Source organism: Vigna unguiculata, chromosome 5 (genome assembly GCF_004118075.2).
Source record: "Vigna unguiculata cultivar IT97K-499-35 chromosome 5, ASM411807v1, whole genome shotgun sequence".
Classification (NCBI taxonomy): Eukaryota; Viridiplantae; Streptophyta; class Magnoliopsida; order Fabales; family Fabaceae; genus Vigna; species Vigna unguiculata.
Genome location: NC_040283.1, coordinates 7351100 through 7369447, shown reverse-complemented (window position 1 = coordinate 7369447; position 18348 = coordinate 7351100). Strand labels below are relative to the sequence as shown.

General features: G+C 31.8%; 2 protein-coding genes across 3 annotated transcripts; both read right to left on the bottom strand.

Moving 5' to 3' along the window:
• Positions 1 to 236: 236 nt before the first annotated feature.
• LOC114183588 (protein LITTLE ZIPPER 2) lies at positions 237 to 1421 on the bottom strand. Its single transcript, XM_028070662.1, has 2 exons — positions 861 to 1421; positions 237 to 734 (listed from the first exon to the last, which is right to left on the bottom strand). Exons 1-2 carry the CDS (start codon positions 971 to 973, stop codon positions 506 to 508), a joined length of 342 nt encoding a protein of 113 aa, XP_027926463.1. The 5' UTR covers positions 974 to 1421; the 3' UTR covers positions 237 to 505.
• A 6812-nt stretch (positions 1422 to 8233) lies between these two features.
• On the bottom strand, positions 8234 to 16889 carry LOC114185377 (lamin-like protein). Of its 2 annotated transcripts, none has more exons than XM_028073069.1 (13): positions 16569 to 16889; positions 14933 to 15105; positions 14721 to 14824; positions 14140 to 14220; positions 13779 to 13882; positions 13614 to 13700; positions 11532 to 11734; positions 11037 to 11238; positions 10900 to 10950; positions 10707 to 10805; positions 10556 to 10615; positions 10216 to 10340; positions 8234 to 9510 (listed from the first exon to the last, which is right to left on the bottom strand). In XM_028073069.1, the coding sequence occupies exons 1-13, from the start codon at positions 16767 to 16769 to the stop codon at positions 8391 to 8393; spliced, it is 2610 nt and encodes an 869-aa protein (XP_027928870.1). In that variant the 5' UTR covers positions 16770 to 16889; the 3' UTR covers positions 8234 to 8390. The 2 variants fall into 2 exon arrangements, with proteins under 2 accessions (XP_027928870.1, XP_027928871.1); XM_028073070.1 differs by having other exon boundaries at positions 10216 to 10337; positions 16569 to 16888.
• Positions 16890 to 18348: the final 1459 nt, after the last annotated feature.

The window sequence follows — 18348 nt, the reverse complement described above, 5'->3', positions numbered from 1 at the left end:
CATATAAAATCTGCTGCCATTTGTGAGTGCATAAAATCATAACTTATTTATCTCTCTGCACTACCCTTACATAACAATATCATTACAAAGACATGTGTAGTGTTAATTGACCCAATGAATGTAATACTTACCCAGTTGAAAAATGTTGCGACTTTATTATTGAAAGGTATATTTATAAACGAATTGATGAGCTTAATCAAATAGTTATGACATCAGGAAAACTAACAAGTGAGGAATTTAAAAAGCTAACACAAGGTTGCACAATTCTATATTCCATGTAATGCTTACAATTGGCATATTACCTATTTATCTTTATTACACCACTCTAAACTTATTGCTAGAAAATAAATTAATTTAACATCAGAAAAGGATGCAAACAAAAAAGAAGAAGATGCAAAGTCAACAAGATACAGGGCTAACATCAGAAAAGGATCATTGACACAGACCCTTTGATTTCTCCTACTCTCGCCACACTAATAAACTGTATATATAAATCAGCTAATAGCTAGTTATTATTGTTGGTATTGTTGGTCTGTTCTGAAAGCTTCTTTTGGAGCTGTGACAATAACACCTGATTCTCTTTGTGCAGAAGCATGGCTTGCTTCCTCAACTTCTCATTCTCCTCTATGATTGTCTGATTCTCCATGTACAATTTCAAGTTTTTCATCTGAATTTCAGCTTTCACCACAACCATCCTTTTCCTCTGTCTCACTTCTTTCAAGTGTGCCCTCCTTCTGCATCATCATCATCAACAACATCATAGAACAAGCCAATGTTACATCACAGACAAAACACATGAAACAACCTGTGAGGAACAGCAAAAAGACATGACAGAAAACTACTATACTATGGAACAGTACCTGTGGAGCAGGCCCAACCGAAGGTGCCTGTGGTGTCTCTTAGATGGCCATGGACGAGGAAGTGCCAAAAGGTGAGGGCCACAAAGGGTCTGTTTTGAAGAGAAAGAGCACATGCTGTTTCCCTTCCAAAAAAGCCAAGGCCTTTCAGAGAAGAAGAAGAAGAAGAAAAAGAGGTAGGAGCTTGAGAATAAAAGTTCACTCACAAAACAGAATAAGAAATAAACAAAAAATTGGATTGTGAGGTGTAACAAATAGGCTACAAGGGGTTTTTATAGGTGAGAAGAACTTGTTAGGAAACTACTAGGGTGAAAGAAAAAAGTGTTATAATATATCTGTGATCTTGTGTTTGTTTGAATGAGAGATAATGAGAGAGAAAGAAAGAGAGAGACTTTTATATAGCAATGATGGCACAAGGACTCATGATTACAAAGGGCAGCAATAGATGAGGGAAAGCAGAAGAGGATGAAGAAAAATGAGTCTCTTCTTTCTATCCCTTTTTGATTGCTTTGGTTCAGAGTCTAACATTGAGAAAATTGAGAAGCATAGGGGGGGCACATAGAAAAAGCACCGTACCCATTTGTAAGTTGAGTTACACTTTTTGGAATAGTTTAGAAGTTTCCCTTTCAGTTTGTGAGACAGTTTACTCTTTCCATGGGATCTTCAAACCACAAAAAAAAATAGTCATAAAAGTGATGTGTGTTGTGATGAAATTAGTTCTGCTAATTATGGTAGTAGAATAGAAGATAAGTGTGACATCACATTCAAAATGGGTAACATGCATTTATTCCAGGTTCATTTAAAATGGGCCAATGTGTGGTTGCTTGTAGTTTCCGCAGTTATTGTTGCTGCTAGCCCTGTGGTTCCCCACTTCCTTCACCTTCTTCTTTTCTCTCACAAAACAAACATTTTTCTTCTTTCACAGTAAATTTTTCTTTTTTTCCAAAGTTTTAGGGTGAAAAAAGATTCACTTCATCATGTCAACTGAACTTCCATGACAGAGATAGCATCAGTTTTCAACAAACTTCTTCTTCATCATCAGAATATTTTACACAGTTGTTGCATTGCATGTTCAGACACTCATGGTTTAATAACTTCAAGATTACTGATATAATTAACACAACTTTATGAAAACATAAAGTTTGTGGGTTTGAGTGGATGAAACAGGATTGATGCATATGGTCGTAGGTAGCTGAGAAGTGATTACTTTATTAACTTCACAATGAATTTATGTGGCCAAATATGATAACATCTGCAACAACCAATTGTTTCTGATAAAAATATGTCAGATATAAGATCTTCAATATTCTGCTTAATTTCATACTATTGGATGCACACCATCCTAAGAAATATGTATTCTTTATTACACAAAATTTTATTCTTTTTTGGGATAGAGGAATACTTTGTCTTCAACATGTTATTTTCATTCCAAGAAGATATTTTTGCTACTTATGTTATTTACAAAATGTTTTTTTGTTTAACATAAAAAAAATAGCTTTTGTGTGTGGTACATTCTCAATTGCATTTTTTTAGGATGTAACAATTTTCACTACATGAAAATTATTAAATATATATTAATTGATTAAGTTAGATATAATTTTATAAATTAAAAATTATTGATATCTAAAATAATTTTCATTATAAATAAAAAATTTAATTGATTTATATATTATAGTCTAAATTGATCTAACGCTAAAATTTTAATTATTTATTATTATTGATTCTAAATTAGTCTTTAACTTTATATTAGAGACTAATTAATTGGTAGCTGAAGTTTTACTCAATAATGTTATAGGATAATTTAGATTCTAATAGGATAATTTAGATTCTAACTGACAAATTAATTGTAATTTTTTATTCATAATAAAAATTTAGAAATCAATATTTTTAGTTTATAAAATGATTTTGTTTCTTCTTTAATATCAGAATTTGACAACCGATTCTTCTGCATAATTTTAATTTAGTTGTTCTTTTGTGTGTGCGTACTCTTAATTTAATTTCAATCCATGCTATATGCAATTTTAAGTTCATTCTTAACATGTATACAATGTGCAGTATAAATACAGTTTTTCCATTTATTTAGTTAAGATAATATTAAAAGATTATAATGGAATGAAGAAAATTAGAAAATAAAAGTGCAGATGCAATAGTGAAGAAAGTAAGAGTGGTTTGAATTTGACTGGTAAAAGCCATTGCTAAAACATGCACTAGAAAATTTAATGTAACATGTCTATATGTCTCTTTAAACCATAAATAATGGCACCTATTTAATTTAACTTCTATATGTTACTCTCTCCCACTTAAATTATTAAAATAAATTTTTTGGGACTCAAAATTTGACTACTTCTTGTAGCAAATAAATTATAAAAAGAAAAAAAAAAACCATGATTGAGGTCTCTAACTAAATTACCTTTTTGAATTTGTCAATATTTACAACCTTATAGTCTTGACCTTATAATTTTTTACATCAAATGCTATGAATGTATTTTGATTTTTTAAACTTGGTTTTACGAGAAGAAAGACATATTCATTGAAAAGAGTGAAATTTGAAAACTTGCTAGGTGAAAGATGTAAATAAAAACAAGTATTTTGTTTGTCATGTATTGATTAGATTAATGTAGCCTTTGCATATTTCAAGTTTAGGTTTATAGTATTAAATGAAACATTGCATTTATACTTACAAGGAATTAGGTCAACCCTATTCCACTATTATTGTAGGAGTGTGTGGGGATTAACATCACAAAAACTTTGTAAAAAAATAAATAAATTAAATCATTGTCTTATATTGGCCTAAATAATCAATTAACATCAAAACTTTGTCTTACCTTTGATTAGGTTAATTAGGTTGTTCTTTCACACTCAACATTTGTTGTACCATTGGAAATGAATAGTTGTTTTGGATTTTCAAATGTCATTGTTTTTATGTTCATCCTTTGATAATCATTTCGACCGAAAGAGATCACAGGAATTTTCAAAACCAACAACAACTTGGTCTGAACCTCTCACAGTAGAAGTTGACGGATCATTTCTTTATACCATTGATTTGTCAACATTTTTGTTTTTGTTTGTGTTTACTTGAACGTTTTCTTCTTTTTCTAATCAATTTTACAGACTTAAAAACAAACACATCATGTATCATCCAATATCAGAATTTACTTTATTCTTTTAATTCATGAATAGCCACTTTTAGAGTACTTCTTACGATTAATTTGTATGAAGTGAATTTTAAATCTAATTCAATCTTATAAGAATTTATATATATATATATATATATATATATATTATAAATTTATCTTATTTTTAGTCGATTTGATACCTAAAACACATTCATTATGCCAAAAAATATACATCTCAAGGATGAGATTAAATATTAGTAGGTCATGCGATAGTCATTATTAATAGAAAGTGATGTGATATACGTAAGAAATAACAAATCTTACTAGAATAGACTTTGATATTGTCTTAAAAAATAGATTTTAAATCAAACTTAATCTTACAAAACTAATTTATAAAATGAGATTTAGCTACTTTAACCTATTCTATTCTATTATAAGAATAAATCGTCAAAAAGTTGTTATTTGTTCCATATAAAATGGTTAAGACTTGTATTAAGGAGCTTTACATCTCGAAAGTATACCCAACATTTTCTAATTCCTGGCTTTCTCCTCGTTCACATTGAAAGTTTGTCTTTACGTGTTAAGATTCTATTGAACAATGAAATTATATAACATTGTCATTATGCTTAATCCTTCGAAAACACAACCAAAATCATTGTTTATTTTTATTATGTGTACACCTTATTAGACACGTAACCACAATTAAGGAATGAATTAATTAGTCGGATTTGGAAAACAAAATGCGACAAAATAGATATGTGGGTCAAAAAGGGGAATTACATTAGAAGAGATATAATAATGAAAAGAAATGGGTATTGGTGATACTTTAGAGGCACCAATGGAAGTAGAACTAGAAAAGAAGAGAGTCACATGGGGAGGCACGTGAGAGTCACGTGATTGTTGTTAGAAGGAGCCAAGGTAGAAATGAGTGTTGTATGGAAGGGAAGGGTTAAGTAGTCAATGTGGTTAGGTCCCTTATTTTGTCCCTTTTCTTCATGTAATTGAGTACCAAAGCCATGCTCATTTATTTGGAAAATGAACCCCATTTTGGCTTCATCTTCTTCCTCATCATCATGACCACCATGCCTCCTTCTCACATTCATTGGATGGTTTTTGTTTATCTATCATCATGCCATATAGTGGAAGCTAGTATATATCTTGTCCAACTTTGCCTCACCATTTCACATGCCCACCAAAAAAACAAAAAAAGATTACCTAAAAAATTTTGTGAATTTTTGCTAACTAAACATGATCATGGATTGTAGTTAACCAATATGATAAGATGAATAGATTATTATGTGCAACTTTTTTTTTCTTTTGTAAAAGTTATTTGAACAGAGTAAATTTCAAAGTAAGATGTCTCAAGGTGGCACGACTAGTGAAGTCGTGTCAATTTGGCATGACTAGTGAAGTCGTGCCAATTTGGCACGACTTCTTCAAAATTGTGTTACATTGAGATGAGTTGTTCACTTTTGTAATTTTATTTTAAATTTATCTCATTTTGACAAATTGAAAAAAAAAATACTTGTTTTTGTCCAAATATTGGAGTGCTAGATTTAGGGTGAAACTCATTAATGAGAGACATAGGTGGATATTGATGTAGCTAGGAAAGTGATGTGTCATGCTAGGGCAAAGTGTGTAGGGTTATTTTGATCTTGAGTTAAAGGGAGTCATTTTCATTTAGTAGTGAAGGAAGAAAGGAAATGAAAAGTAAATTGGCAAAAAATGTATGTGAGAGTTCTTTATATAGTGAAAGGGATTTGTAGGTATGTTGATGGAAGTGTAAATTTATAAAAAAAGTATTAAAAGTTTGATATTTTACCAAAGATGGATTGTTCTTGAGCCCCTCATTATACCCTTTTGAACAAGGAAGGTGTAGGTATTTGATGAGGGGAAGGACCACAACACAACCCTTCACTCATTTCTTGTATTACTACCACCAAAATACTTGCACTACGTGAGGAACTAGTCAACTATGATATCAAAATCCCTACCCATTTTCAACACCATTTTATTTTATACCCTATGTGTTTTTTTTTTTTTTTTGCCATTAGTTTATATCACTACAACTTATCCATATTTCTTTTATTTTTCTTTAGACAAGATTCTAAATTTTGGGTGCATGGGACATGTGGCATTTAAGATTAGTTGGCAATGTTATTTTGAAGGAAGGGAATAAACCTTTTTCTTATTTATTTTGTTTTTCAGCTAACACAACATTTTTTTTTCAAGTCATTTGCTTACATTAAATATTATAAATCTAGAAAAAAAAAAACAAAAAAAAGTGGCAACTTTTGTTAAATAATTGTTTGCAATCCCCACCTATCCACTTATTTCTCCCCAAAAATACTTCTTTACATATCATTCTCACTTAAATAAAACCACATGACCATATTGTAAGAAAATAATAATCTTATAATCTTATTAGATTTTTTAGAAAAAAGTGGTTTAGAAAATAATACATATATAATTGCTGAAACTCGAGTTTAATTTGGTTAATATATATTATGTGTTGTGTGTTACATCTCTTTATTATCATGTCTTTGGTTGAATTCATTATTTTCAATCTTGACATTACATCATCTAATATGATTCCTATGAGTTTAATAATGTCTCCTTATTTTTATGGTGTAATTTCAACTACTTATATATGTATGCATGATCTTATTACCGTTGTTTTTCAGGGGAATTAAGAAAACAGTAGTTAGAAATTTTAATTAACCTAAACTAACCCATAAAAAAGTATCAAATTAAATTATTTTTGGGTTTGGTGAAGTAATATTGCATGGGGAAAATTCATAAAAAGCAATAAAATAAAGGTAACAAACAGAATATCATAATGGAATAAATCACAAGTTGAAGTGAGTAGCAGGTGTAGTTTCACATGCACTATTTATGCATTTACTGTTTGCACATTCATCTCTCACCATCAGAACTCTCTCTCTCTCTCTATTTATATATATAATATAAATATATATGTGTGTGTGGTCCACCTCACCATCACAATTTGCATTGCATTCAAATAAGAAATCTATGATCTTACTCTCTGCCACTCAATTATCCAGTGGCATTGATTGCCTTCAAAATTGGTACACATCCTCATCATCATCAACATCACTCAGCTTCCTTCGTCTTCTATTACCATCATCATCATCGTCACATTTTTAAACGTCAACAATTATAGCTCTATGAATTCAATTCATTTTCCCACAGATTCTTACAGAGACTGGACTCTCTCATGCACCACAGTATCTGCCATCACCTTACTATCTTGTTTTTACATGTCTATTAACTTATTATACCATCTCTTCTTTTCCAACTATTGTAGACAATCTTAACGTGCATCATCAAACCTTATTACTTAATAACTATGTTTATAGTTGTTGAGAATTTGTTAAATATTTTCTTTTTTCTCAAGAACGGTTGTTTAATATCACTATTCCTTTTGAGAATGTTTAATGTTAGATTCCAAATAAATTATTATATGCACATTACTAACGTTATTTACATATATTTTTTTTATAAGATAAAACTGAAAGGATATATTCGAGCACAGATATTCTGGCATATATCTTAGACCTGTCCTTTGATTTGACATTAACACGTTTCTAAAGTGTTATCAGATAACGGACTGTGATCTTCTGAAAGTCTAAAACAGCTTAGAACACCAATATTTGCTAAATTATCTGAATATGACCAAGAAATTGGACAGTTTATTTAAATACTTAAAGTCTCATGCTCCTCCATTCATTCTAAACCAAAGAAGTCTTATATTAATAGTGGGAAAATGCGTTCGAATGGTCTTTTGCCCCTTTCAAGATTTCCGTTCTAGTATTTTTCTCCCTTCCTAAACCCAAGAATTAAGCAAGCTGAAACATCCATAATAGAAGGGAATATTTTTATTTGTCCAATTCATTTTCCCATTTTGCTCTAGACATCTTCATTTTCTATTCTTTTATCTTCCTACATACCAAACATCATAACGAATCCATTCCAGCACTTCCATTTCATTCCTAATACCAGACAACGAATAAATTTTATGATAAAGTTTAATATAATGGTCATATTCCACTTTTTAATACTATATACATATTATAACTAGCAAATTCGTCAGATGGTATGTTTATAGAATTAAAAAGTGGGATATGACCATTATATTAAACTTTATCATAAAATTTGTTCGTTGTTCGTTTGCATGTATTAACTAGCAACTTCATACTTTTTTATCACAGTATTTCCATTTAGCGAAGCAAAATCGCATTTAATAATTTTTCATTAATTAAATGCAAAAAAACGCCTTAATATAATTACAAAGGTGGGGAGCTAGGGAAATTGCAAAAATACAGGAGATTCCTTGGGTATCTATACAACTTACATACCAGAATAACTATGTACGATCTCCAACAATGCAGGAAAATCAATCTTCTTGGGTGGCTTCATCATCTTCATCCATGGTATCACCCTGCTTTTGATCCTCCTCATCATGGTAACTAACCTGAGTTTCATCATCAGATATCGATCCACCCTTTGCATCCGCTACGTTATCCATGCTAGTGTTGCTACAACTCTCAGTATCCGAGTCAGATGAACAGCCTCCGTCCTTCCTCTCTTGGTCACAATCGTATGCAGAACCTCCAAATTGCTCCCTCAAATCAGGAGCAACAATGCCAATCATCTCACTTAGTTCTCGTCGTGCATTTTGTCTGGCAACTGCAGCATCAGAAAGTGTATTCTGACTCTCAGCCACCACGACATTTGAATCATGCAATGCTCCTGAACCTTCATTAGTATCTCTGCTTCTTAGAGATTCATTTTCTTCATGCATGGAAGGGACTGTACTGCAAGCCCAACTACCAGCGACTTCAGAAGTTAAAAGGTCTGCTGTTGTGATTGTGCCTTCAACTTCTGTATCCTCAATGGTCTTCTGAGTGTCTAAAGGATTATTTGATTGATGGTGATGCAAACCTTCACGAGAAGGTATAGGGGCAAGCTCCTCAGTTTCTTGCACATTGTTATCATCATCATCAATTTGCATTGTGTCCCCACCTAAACACTTGTTCAAATCAATATTTTGTTCACCCTGGTTTATAGGACTTTCAGTTTCAAGAACTTTTTCAGTGCCTACAGCAGCATCTTTCTCCAATACATTGCCTGTGCCAATACCATCAATTTTATAACCATAGTCAGCGCTGGTGAATTCTGCCTCTTGTGTATTTTGACATTCTTCACTTCTTATATCACAGTCATGCTTCTCAGTGACACTTGCCTCATTGCTTGATGTTTCAACCTGATCTATGTTGACCTTTTGTGCAGGAGTAGATGACCCTGCCTTGGCATCATTGTGACTATGGTATCCATCATCTTCTTTTTCTCTGCCCAAGATTCCACCAATGACTCCATCCATTTCTACAGAAGTATTGTCATAATTTTCTTCATCTTCTAGAGTTCTCTGCATAGATTTCAATTGTTCCTGTTGCTTAGCAAACAGAATTTGTATCTCTTCAGTAGTGGAATAAAATGCTCGAAGCTGTGTTTCCCTGCAAGACATCACAGAGCTTCAGCTGCAAAATCTAAAAATCTACAATCATTATGAAGAATGCAAGAGGTGTACATGATGCATTACCAAAGCATAACTGTCAACATAGACTTCATATACTATTCATATACTTTGATTGATGAATGACAATACGTACTTATGGACACCAATATCCACATTCTCCACATAAATAACGTTGCTGAGTAGTATATATCCAAATCAAAGTAACACAATTAACCACAAAACTCCTTCTTTTGCAATCAAAGCCATCAACTTAGTCACAAACATTCTTGTACAGACATTCTCTATTGAGATGCCAATAGAAAAAGGTTTATAAGCAACAAATACTCCAAGAATATCTTCTACACAAGGCTCCCTAAACTTTTTGATACTCCTACTCTTGCTGAACATGTTTCTACATCCATTTTGTCTCATTTTACTTTTAGATCAGTTTAAAAGTTAGTTAAGATCCATCAGAGTAATATTTCATGATCCTTCTGAAGATCTCATTAGAAAGTTCCTATCAAATTGAATCTGCATAAAGGATAATTATTATAACACAAATGCCAGTAACTGTAGTCTATGTTGGGGATTTTACCAACTTTTCAAATCACAAATGTCCAGTGACTATAAATCAACATCAAATCCCCAACTTTTCAAATCACAAATGTTCAATGATTATAATCAACATCAAATCTAGTCTTACCGAAGCATTAGTCTTTCCCTAGCACCTTTTAACCTCCGCCTTTCAAAATCAAGATCTCTCATTGCAGCATTTATCTCCAGCTCAAGAACAGAAACTTTAGCCCAAGCCTCTTCTCGAGCTGCCTGCTAACAACATCAACAAAAACCTCGGCTTCAAATAAGGAAACTTGACCCACAAGAAAAAAAAAAAGAGCTTAAGGTAAGAAAACAAGATGTAGAACACACAAAAAACCCAATCAGAAAGCAAAGAAGCATATAAACTATAAATCTTTCTTCCTTTGGATGGAGAGCAGCATTAGTAATAGTCAGATAAAGTCAAATTTGTATTCACATATATCTACCTTTTCGCTCTCAAGCTCTTTCCTTAATCTTCTTGTTTCCTGTTGTTCAAGTTCTACTTTCTGCTCCATGAAATAAAATTTATTTTTCAGCTTGATATCAAGCAAAATATGATAAAGTAACACAATGATCTATGTAAAATTATCGGATTACCTTCACTTCATTTTCAGTGGCTAGTTTCTCTTCATGTACTTGGGTTTCCAATTGGCGAACTTTATTATCAGATACAACCAACTTTTGCCTGGTATCCTCCTGCAAAAGAAAAGGAATATAAAGAGGAAATTTATATACAAAGTGTAAGTGAAAAAACGTTCTTAAACTAACAAGACCAAAATTGAAACAATACCAGCTTGGACCTCAATGTTTCAGCCAGCGAAGACATTTCTCTCTCTGACTCCTACAAGATATATTGAGAAAGAATGTGAGCTCCTAATAGTAGAAAGGGAGCAGTTTCTTACTAATTTAGCATCAAGGATTTCAAACCTGAAGCTTATTTATTGCTTCCTGTAGCTCTCTTTCTCTTCTTAAGGCAGCATCAGAGAGTCGTTTTAATTCATCTTCGGCCTCAGACTGGGCTTTATGAACAGCAGCTTTTAGATCAGCTGCAGCCTTTTCTCGCTCTTCTTTGCGTTGAGTCCGCTCATCATCTAATTGTTCTTTCAGTTCAGCTATGTTTACCTTTTGACTACACAAGAACAAAGAGAGAATTACTATACTGTCAGCATAAATAATACAACTTTTAGAATTTAGATTCAGCACCACTTCATTGTAGGCTTAATAGATTACTATGACAGGAATAACTAAGGGAAACCATATCTGTATTGTCAATTCACTATGTAACATAAAACACCAATCAACCAAGGAACAGCTGAAACTAAATCAACATGAACCACTTAAAGTCTACAATAATTAAAAGAAACATTGAAACAAAATGATATTATAAAGTACAGAAGTACAGAAGAATCAACTAATTCATACCTACATATTATTGAATTTGCTTCAGCACACGACTGTGTAGAAGCACTAAGCCTTTCATTAAGGTCTTCCAGGGCATGTCTTTGTTCAGCAGATGCTTTGCTGAGATCCCCCAATTCCTTCTGTTTGAGATCCACTGTTTGCTGTAATTCTTTTAATTGGTCAAGGTAACATTTTGCAACTGATTCTTTGACCGATTTTAATTCCTACATAATATGAATCATAAAGTAGATAAGACATTGTCAATTACAGATTACGTGAATAATTAAGGTGATATGTAGATCAAAGATTTATTTTATAATCGACAAAATGCAGAGATAGTTGATGTACATCATATCTGAATTTCTTTAGACAAGGTAAAATCAAGAAGTAAAAAATTCAGTGGCATAGCTAGGGTATCATGGATAAGTTGGGGAGGGTAAGGGGGATCTTTAAAATAAAATTGTGAGAAAGAGAGAAAATGAGGACTCGTGATGAATTCTGGGTTTGAATCATGCAACAGAACACTTTTTTCGAGAAATCATAAATACAAATGATAGTTACAAAAATACGCAATTAATTAAGTAACAAGCAATCAGTTCTATTTATATTGTTAGTATGAGTACATTATTTCTAACACTCCCCCTCAACAAAGGAGCATACAAATCAAGCGTCAAGCTTGCTACATATATAACTAACAGTGGACGGGGACCTCTCAATGATTTCAAATTATTGCCCCCTAATGGACTCTAAATGAATTAAGAAAATGACCTACAATACTAACTGCAAAAGAAATATCTAGACAAGTGATAGTCAAATAATTTAGTTTTCCAACAAATTTGTTTTTATCTCTTTGGAATAGAAAATGGCTCCTCTTAACATGGTAAAAGTTTAGCACCAGGATCCATAAGAGTGTCAACGAGTTTAGCCTTTATAAATCCTGATTCCTCCAAAATGTGATACAAATTTTGGATCTTACTACTACTTTATTCCCATTCAGAAATCATTATTGGATCTTGGAATTTCTAAGTTACTTAACCATTTTGCAAATGTGATACAAATTTCATACCCTATGGAGACCAGTATGAATTTTTACTACAAGAATGAGGACAGATATAGTCAGACCCACATCCTCCCAGTTGCCATCCCTAGTAGAACCCTGATTGTCTATGTCATCAAACAATGACGTAGAATCACATTTAGGAGAAAACAAAACATGCTACAAAAAGTTATTGAACATTCCAGTTTAAGGCGAGTTGTTGCAATGGCAACAGTAGACATAATACAATTGGAGCCTGCGTCATTTGAGTGTGTCGCAAAAAACCTATCTGAAATTTGGGAATTTGTCCCATCGTTTGGATCAGATTTGAAACCGTACTTGCTCTGCCAATTGCATGGACACTGTTACGGAATAGCATCATCCATTGTTCACCTTTTCAACTAATTCCATTAGCATTTCCCCACATTTTCTGGCTATTTGTGCCAACCTTTACCATCTGCAATCGTTGTAACCCCATTTCTGCACAGTTTCTGATCATTCTTAAGACCTCTACCACCATTTTTTTGGCCATCCTATCATTGTTTCTGGCCAACCATTACTTTGCTGCCTTTGCTCTGTTCATTCCAGTGTTCTGCTTTTGATCTCTCTGAAACAGATTTTTCATCTGCCTTATTATGCTCCCTTCTGCGTTTTACCCTTTAATTTTCTTATTCTAATTGGTTAGACAAGCAGACATCCCACTATATGCTACAGCGATTTCAGGGTCAGACACTGAGTGCCTGTATTAGGGATTGATATCTATGGTTAGAAAGCAAGGAGTCCATAAAAATGTAGATAGAAGCTGAGCATGCACAACAATGGAAATGTAGACTCAAATAGAATGCTAAGAGAGAAAATAAGAGAAGTGAGATGAACTCTTTGTGCTTGACGGACACAAGATCATGAATACAAGGATAATTATCAGTGGCTCTAATTATCATAAGTATATAACATATTCTGCCCTTTTTACATCATTTTTAAAATTAAGGATTAAGTTTAAAGTATTTTTAGGGGAACCTCAGCTTAATCTAGGTGTTGTCCCAGCAAGTTCAACAATGATTACGTACGCTTTCATGACGTTCAACAGCAGCACGGTTGTCACTACGCAAAGTATCAATTGTAACCACCTGATTCTCCAATTGCTTTCTCAATTCCTGCAAGAAGATTGGGTACAATTAGAGAAAGAAAAAAAGTTTACAAAACTAAAATACAATCCTTCTAAATTAACACACCGTGTTTGATCTTTGAAGGCTTCGAAAATCATCTAGAGATATCGGACCCTCTGGAGCACCGATGCCTAAACCTTTCAATCTCTTGTTTTCAGAAATAAAATCCTCTACACGTTAAACAAAAGAGAATTGAAGAAAGAGAAAAATAAAAATGTATTAGAGAATGAAATAAAATTAAACATAAGATCAATATACTATATATCTTAATCATCAATAAAATGAGGTAATTTGCAAAGAGTCAATCATGTGTAAAGGAAATTATGAATGTCAGCACACACATAAAACTTCAAATCAACATAAATTTACAAGCTTGATTCAACTTACACAAAAATCAGAGTAGAATTGCAGCTCGTTATTACACTACCTGCTTTTCGTTTAACAACTGCATTATCTGGCATGGGGCTAGACACAAGCACATCTCGATATACAAAAGCAAATGCCAGATCTGCATGATAAGACCAAGTTATGATAATTTGAAATAAAACAAAATATAGAAGGCAATAATATACTCTCAAAAGCAGCCATATGTCAAATTTATAACAAATAATTACAGTAGTTGTTCAACTTTAAAGTAAAGATTCATAAGCAAAAGCAGAAATAACAGAACTTGTCGTACACTAAATAAAAATCTTTATATGGGACAATGTTTTATTTTATTTATTTTCACAAATACAAATGAAATCATAAAATTATATTAACTTTTCCTATGACAATTTGCAACCAAGTAGCACTAAAACATACATTTTCTCAAATATTCTGTAAAATTTGTATACACTTTTCACAATTAAAGGAAATGAAAGAAAAAAAAAAGTAATGGAATATAGAGAACAGAGCCTCAGCATTAACCGGTAAAAAAAACCAGTTCTACAACTACAGTGAGACAGGAGGAATAGAAATAAAAAACTGAAATATTACGCTATTGTAGGAAAATAAAAATTACAATACCATGCTGCGGAGGAGCGGCAAATGATATAACATCACCATGGCAGACTTTCACCGCAGCACCATTCTTTTTCAATTTCTCCCAGTTTAGGTAAGTTCCATTTGTGCTGAATAAAATTTTACAAAAATCAGAATATGAAGAAAAAACGGGGAAAAACTCTTTAAATTCCTATTAAATGATGGGTAGACCTCAAGTTCCAAAAAGATATCAACACCTTGTATCTTTCAAGAGTACCGATGTGGCATTCTCCATATTTTCATTAGTAACCTTCATCCTGTATATTCGGCAATGATTTGCACTAACAGAATTGGAATCAATCTGGAAACGCACATCCTCTACCAATCGCCCAAAGCAGTGTTCATCAGCACTTAATATAATGTTAATTCCCTGTTGCAACCGTTTATGAAAAATTTGTAAAAGAGCAATGAACACTTAAACCAAAAAATTGAAAATAAAAGAGATTATCACTCAGTAACATTGGTCACAGCGAAAACAAGTAGGAAAAAACTACCATGCACAATTTGATTAGCAAGTTTGTAAATTTGAAAGCACGGATGTTTGTGGGTCTGGGCCAAATGCTGAAATTGAAATGCCACTAATTGAATTGTACCTAATTGCCTGACATTTCCCTTAACAAGTAGTTTGGATGACCAGTAGTATATTTTTAGTTGACTATTGTAAAGGAGCAACAAACGCAATCCTCATCTAGTGGGGTCTGGCCGCCTGGGGAGGAAATATATACACAGCCTAACTCAGACTAGCAGAGAAATTATTTGATGAGTTGTCCACCCATGACCTTTAAGTCACAAGGCAGCAACCTAACCATTGTGCCAAGGCTCACCCTCATACAGGAGGAACAGAATTTCCACTAAAATTGACAATACAAAGGACATCAACAAACAGCTCACAGTCTAAACAAAGTAACAAAAAATTCCTTATGATAACCTTTGTTTCATGTTTTTAACCAGTCCCTTCGTATGGTTTTTGTTTGCAGTCGACACAACCAACACCTTAAAGGACTCAAGGTAGACTACATTTACCAAAAATAATGAACAATAGGGTCAATTCCCCAACACTACTGTTACAAAAAAAAAAAAAAAAAAAGTCAACAACATACACATATTAACCTCACCATCAATATAATAACAAAAATTCAACTAGTGCAACCATTTTACATTCTAAAATCATAAATCATTAAATAAAAAGGGGTAAATGGCATATTATAACCCAAAGTTAACCTACAATTCATTCTTTTTCACTTAAGAAGGGTTTTCCCATTCCCTTTCTTTCTAGCAAAGGCAATGGCATCCCAAAGCAACTCTATCACGTGCATCTTTCTCACAAGCAATAATAATACAAAAACCTTAAGAAGCCTTTAAAATTATTTCACCGTTGTCTTCCTAAAATACGACAAAACTACTACTCCGTGTTACACAACACAAGATTATTCCATCCGTCCTTCATAGTTCAAATATAAACAAATATTTACCTTTAAATAAAACAAAGACTACTGACAAAATATCGGCCGCTAATTCCCACAAGTACAAAAACTCTCGTCTATTGGGTTTCAATCTCTTCAACAAGACGTTGTGTTGAAGACTTGTACATGGACAAAAAAAAAACATGATTGGGATAGAAGAAGCTGACCAATCACTTTCCCCCGAAATATTAGTTATCAGAAAATTGAGTAAATAATTTAAACTAACAACATATAATCATGAAAAAAACTAAGCATTCATACTCAAGAAACTTGAGTTAAAGAGATAGAAAACAACACAACAATGGAAGCTTGTACATAATAAACTTTTGGAAGAAGAAAGAAAGAGAAAAACAGGAAGAAATGGGGAAACCTGGTGCCTTTTGCGGGCATAGTTGGAGATGGCAGTGAGAACGCCCCAAACGCGAGGATCAGAGTTGTGAAGAGGCTGCGAGGCAATGTTGGAGGCAACGGAGACAATGCGCGCTCTAGGGCTTACACTCGCCGAACATTGATCACTGCCATTGTTGCCTCTCGGCGCTGGCGACGGGGTTTCCACCTTCTCCTCTTCCATGGCCGCGTCGAAACCCTAGTTCACTGCTACTTCCAGAATTGAATTTCTTTGTCCTCTTCACCACTGGAAGTGTAAAGAGTGTGAAGTGTAGCGAAGAGATCGGTGAGGGTTTCCTTTTGAAACAGACAAGAAGCTTCTCTTGAAAGCTTTGTAACTTTTTTTTACTCCCCTCTCTGATTTACATTCCGTAGGTAAAATTAGTTTTTGATTAAAAGTATTTTAATTAACCCCTTTTAATTTTTTTATTAGAAATACTTTAACGGTTATCATTTTACAAATTTTACTTTCCAAGTTTTTTTTATATGTTATCAGAATTTTTTTAATTAGAAGTTAGTGAATTCGTGGCTTTACAATATATACGATTGAATAATATTCTTAAATACAAAATAGAGCTTGGCTAGATTTGAACTGAAATGATTTTTAACATAAAATCTGAAAATTGATTTCATTCAATTAAGTTTTTTTTTTTTTAATTTGTATAGTCTTTTAGTATTAGTTTAGTAACTTCATTTTAATATTTAAAAAACGATAAAGAATCAAAATATATCATAGATGTGTATTTGTGATACAAAATGTGATGTGTGAATATACACCTTAATTTTTACCATGCATACACATTTATTGAACATTTTGGTAGACACATATTTTCATTTAGAAAAATGAGTTTTTGATAAAATAAATTCTTACAAATTTAACACACTTCCTATGAATAAAATTAGAATAGATTAATTTTTTATTTTTTAATTAAAATAAAGTAATAAAATAGTGTTTTTTTTTTATCCAAATAAGTAGTCTGTCATTAAAATAAGTTGTTAAAATATATTTTCTTTCCATTTATATTAGTAAAAACTTATGTATTGTATTTTTTAATTTTTATAAAAATTTGAGTTAAAATAAATAAAAAACATATAATTAATTTTTAAAATAATTGTTAAATGTAAAATTAAAAAAATAAAATTTGTATATAAAAAAAGTTTTTAAAATAAATATTAAAGACAAAAAATTAATTTTAAGATAATGGTTAAAAGTAAACTATTTGTAAAATAATTAATTTTTAAAATAATAATTAAAATTAAAATTGAAATAACGAAATATAAGAGGAAGATATCATAGATTTATAATATTATATCCCTGCTTTATATACTATTATTCGGAAAAGATCGAACCTTTTGGTGTATACAATTTTTTTTTCGATTTAACCACTTAATAAGTAACCGTTTACTACCATTTAAACGATTATTTTTCTAAAACCAAATAACCTTTTTTTCAAATTTTATATTTTTAAAATTTAACCGTTTTTAATAAAATATTATTTAAAATAAATAAATTCTAATTATAACAAAATTATAATTTTATATTTATTTTTATAACATAACTATTAGTGACGAGGATTGCTTTTAGTAATTGTTAAATAACCATATTTTTTTACACATTTCATTGCCCCGTTATTTATATAAACTACTTTATGAATTATTTTACTCTTTAAATTTTTCTTATTACTTTGTCATAATTATAATTATTTTTTGAAAATATTTTTTTTATAAATTTAATGAAATTTTTTATTTTAATAATAATTCAT

Coding starts and splice junctions, on each gene's coding strand:
- LOC114185377 (XM_028073069.1), bottom strand. CDS start 16,769: ATGGAAGAGGAGAAGGTGGAAACCCCGTCGCCAGCGCCGAGAGGCAAC. Junction 13,701..13,778: donor GCCTTCAAAGATCAAACACG/GTGTGTTAATTT, acceptor ATCTTCTTGCAG/GAATTGAGAAAGCAATTGGA. Junction 9,511..10,215: donor AGGGAAAGACTAATGCTTCG/GTAAGACTAGAT, acceptor GATGTCTTGCAG/GGAAACACAGCTTCGAGCAT.
- LOC114183588 (XM_028070662.1), bottom strand. CDS start 973: ATGTGCTCTTTCTCTTCAAAACAGACCCTTTGTGGCCCTCACCTTTTG. Junction 735..860: donor CGGTTGGGCCTGCTCCACAG/GTACTGTTCCAT, acceptor ATGATGATGCAG/AAGGAGGGCACACTTGAAAG.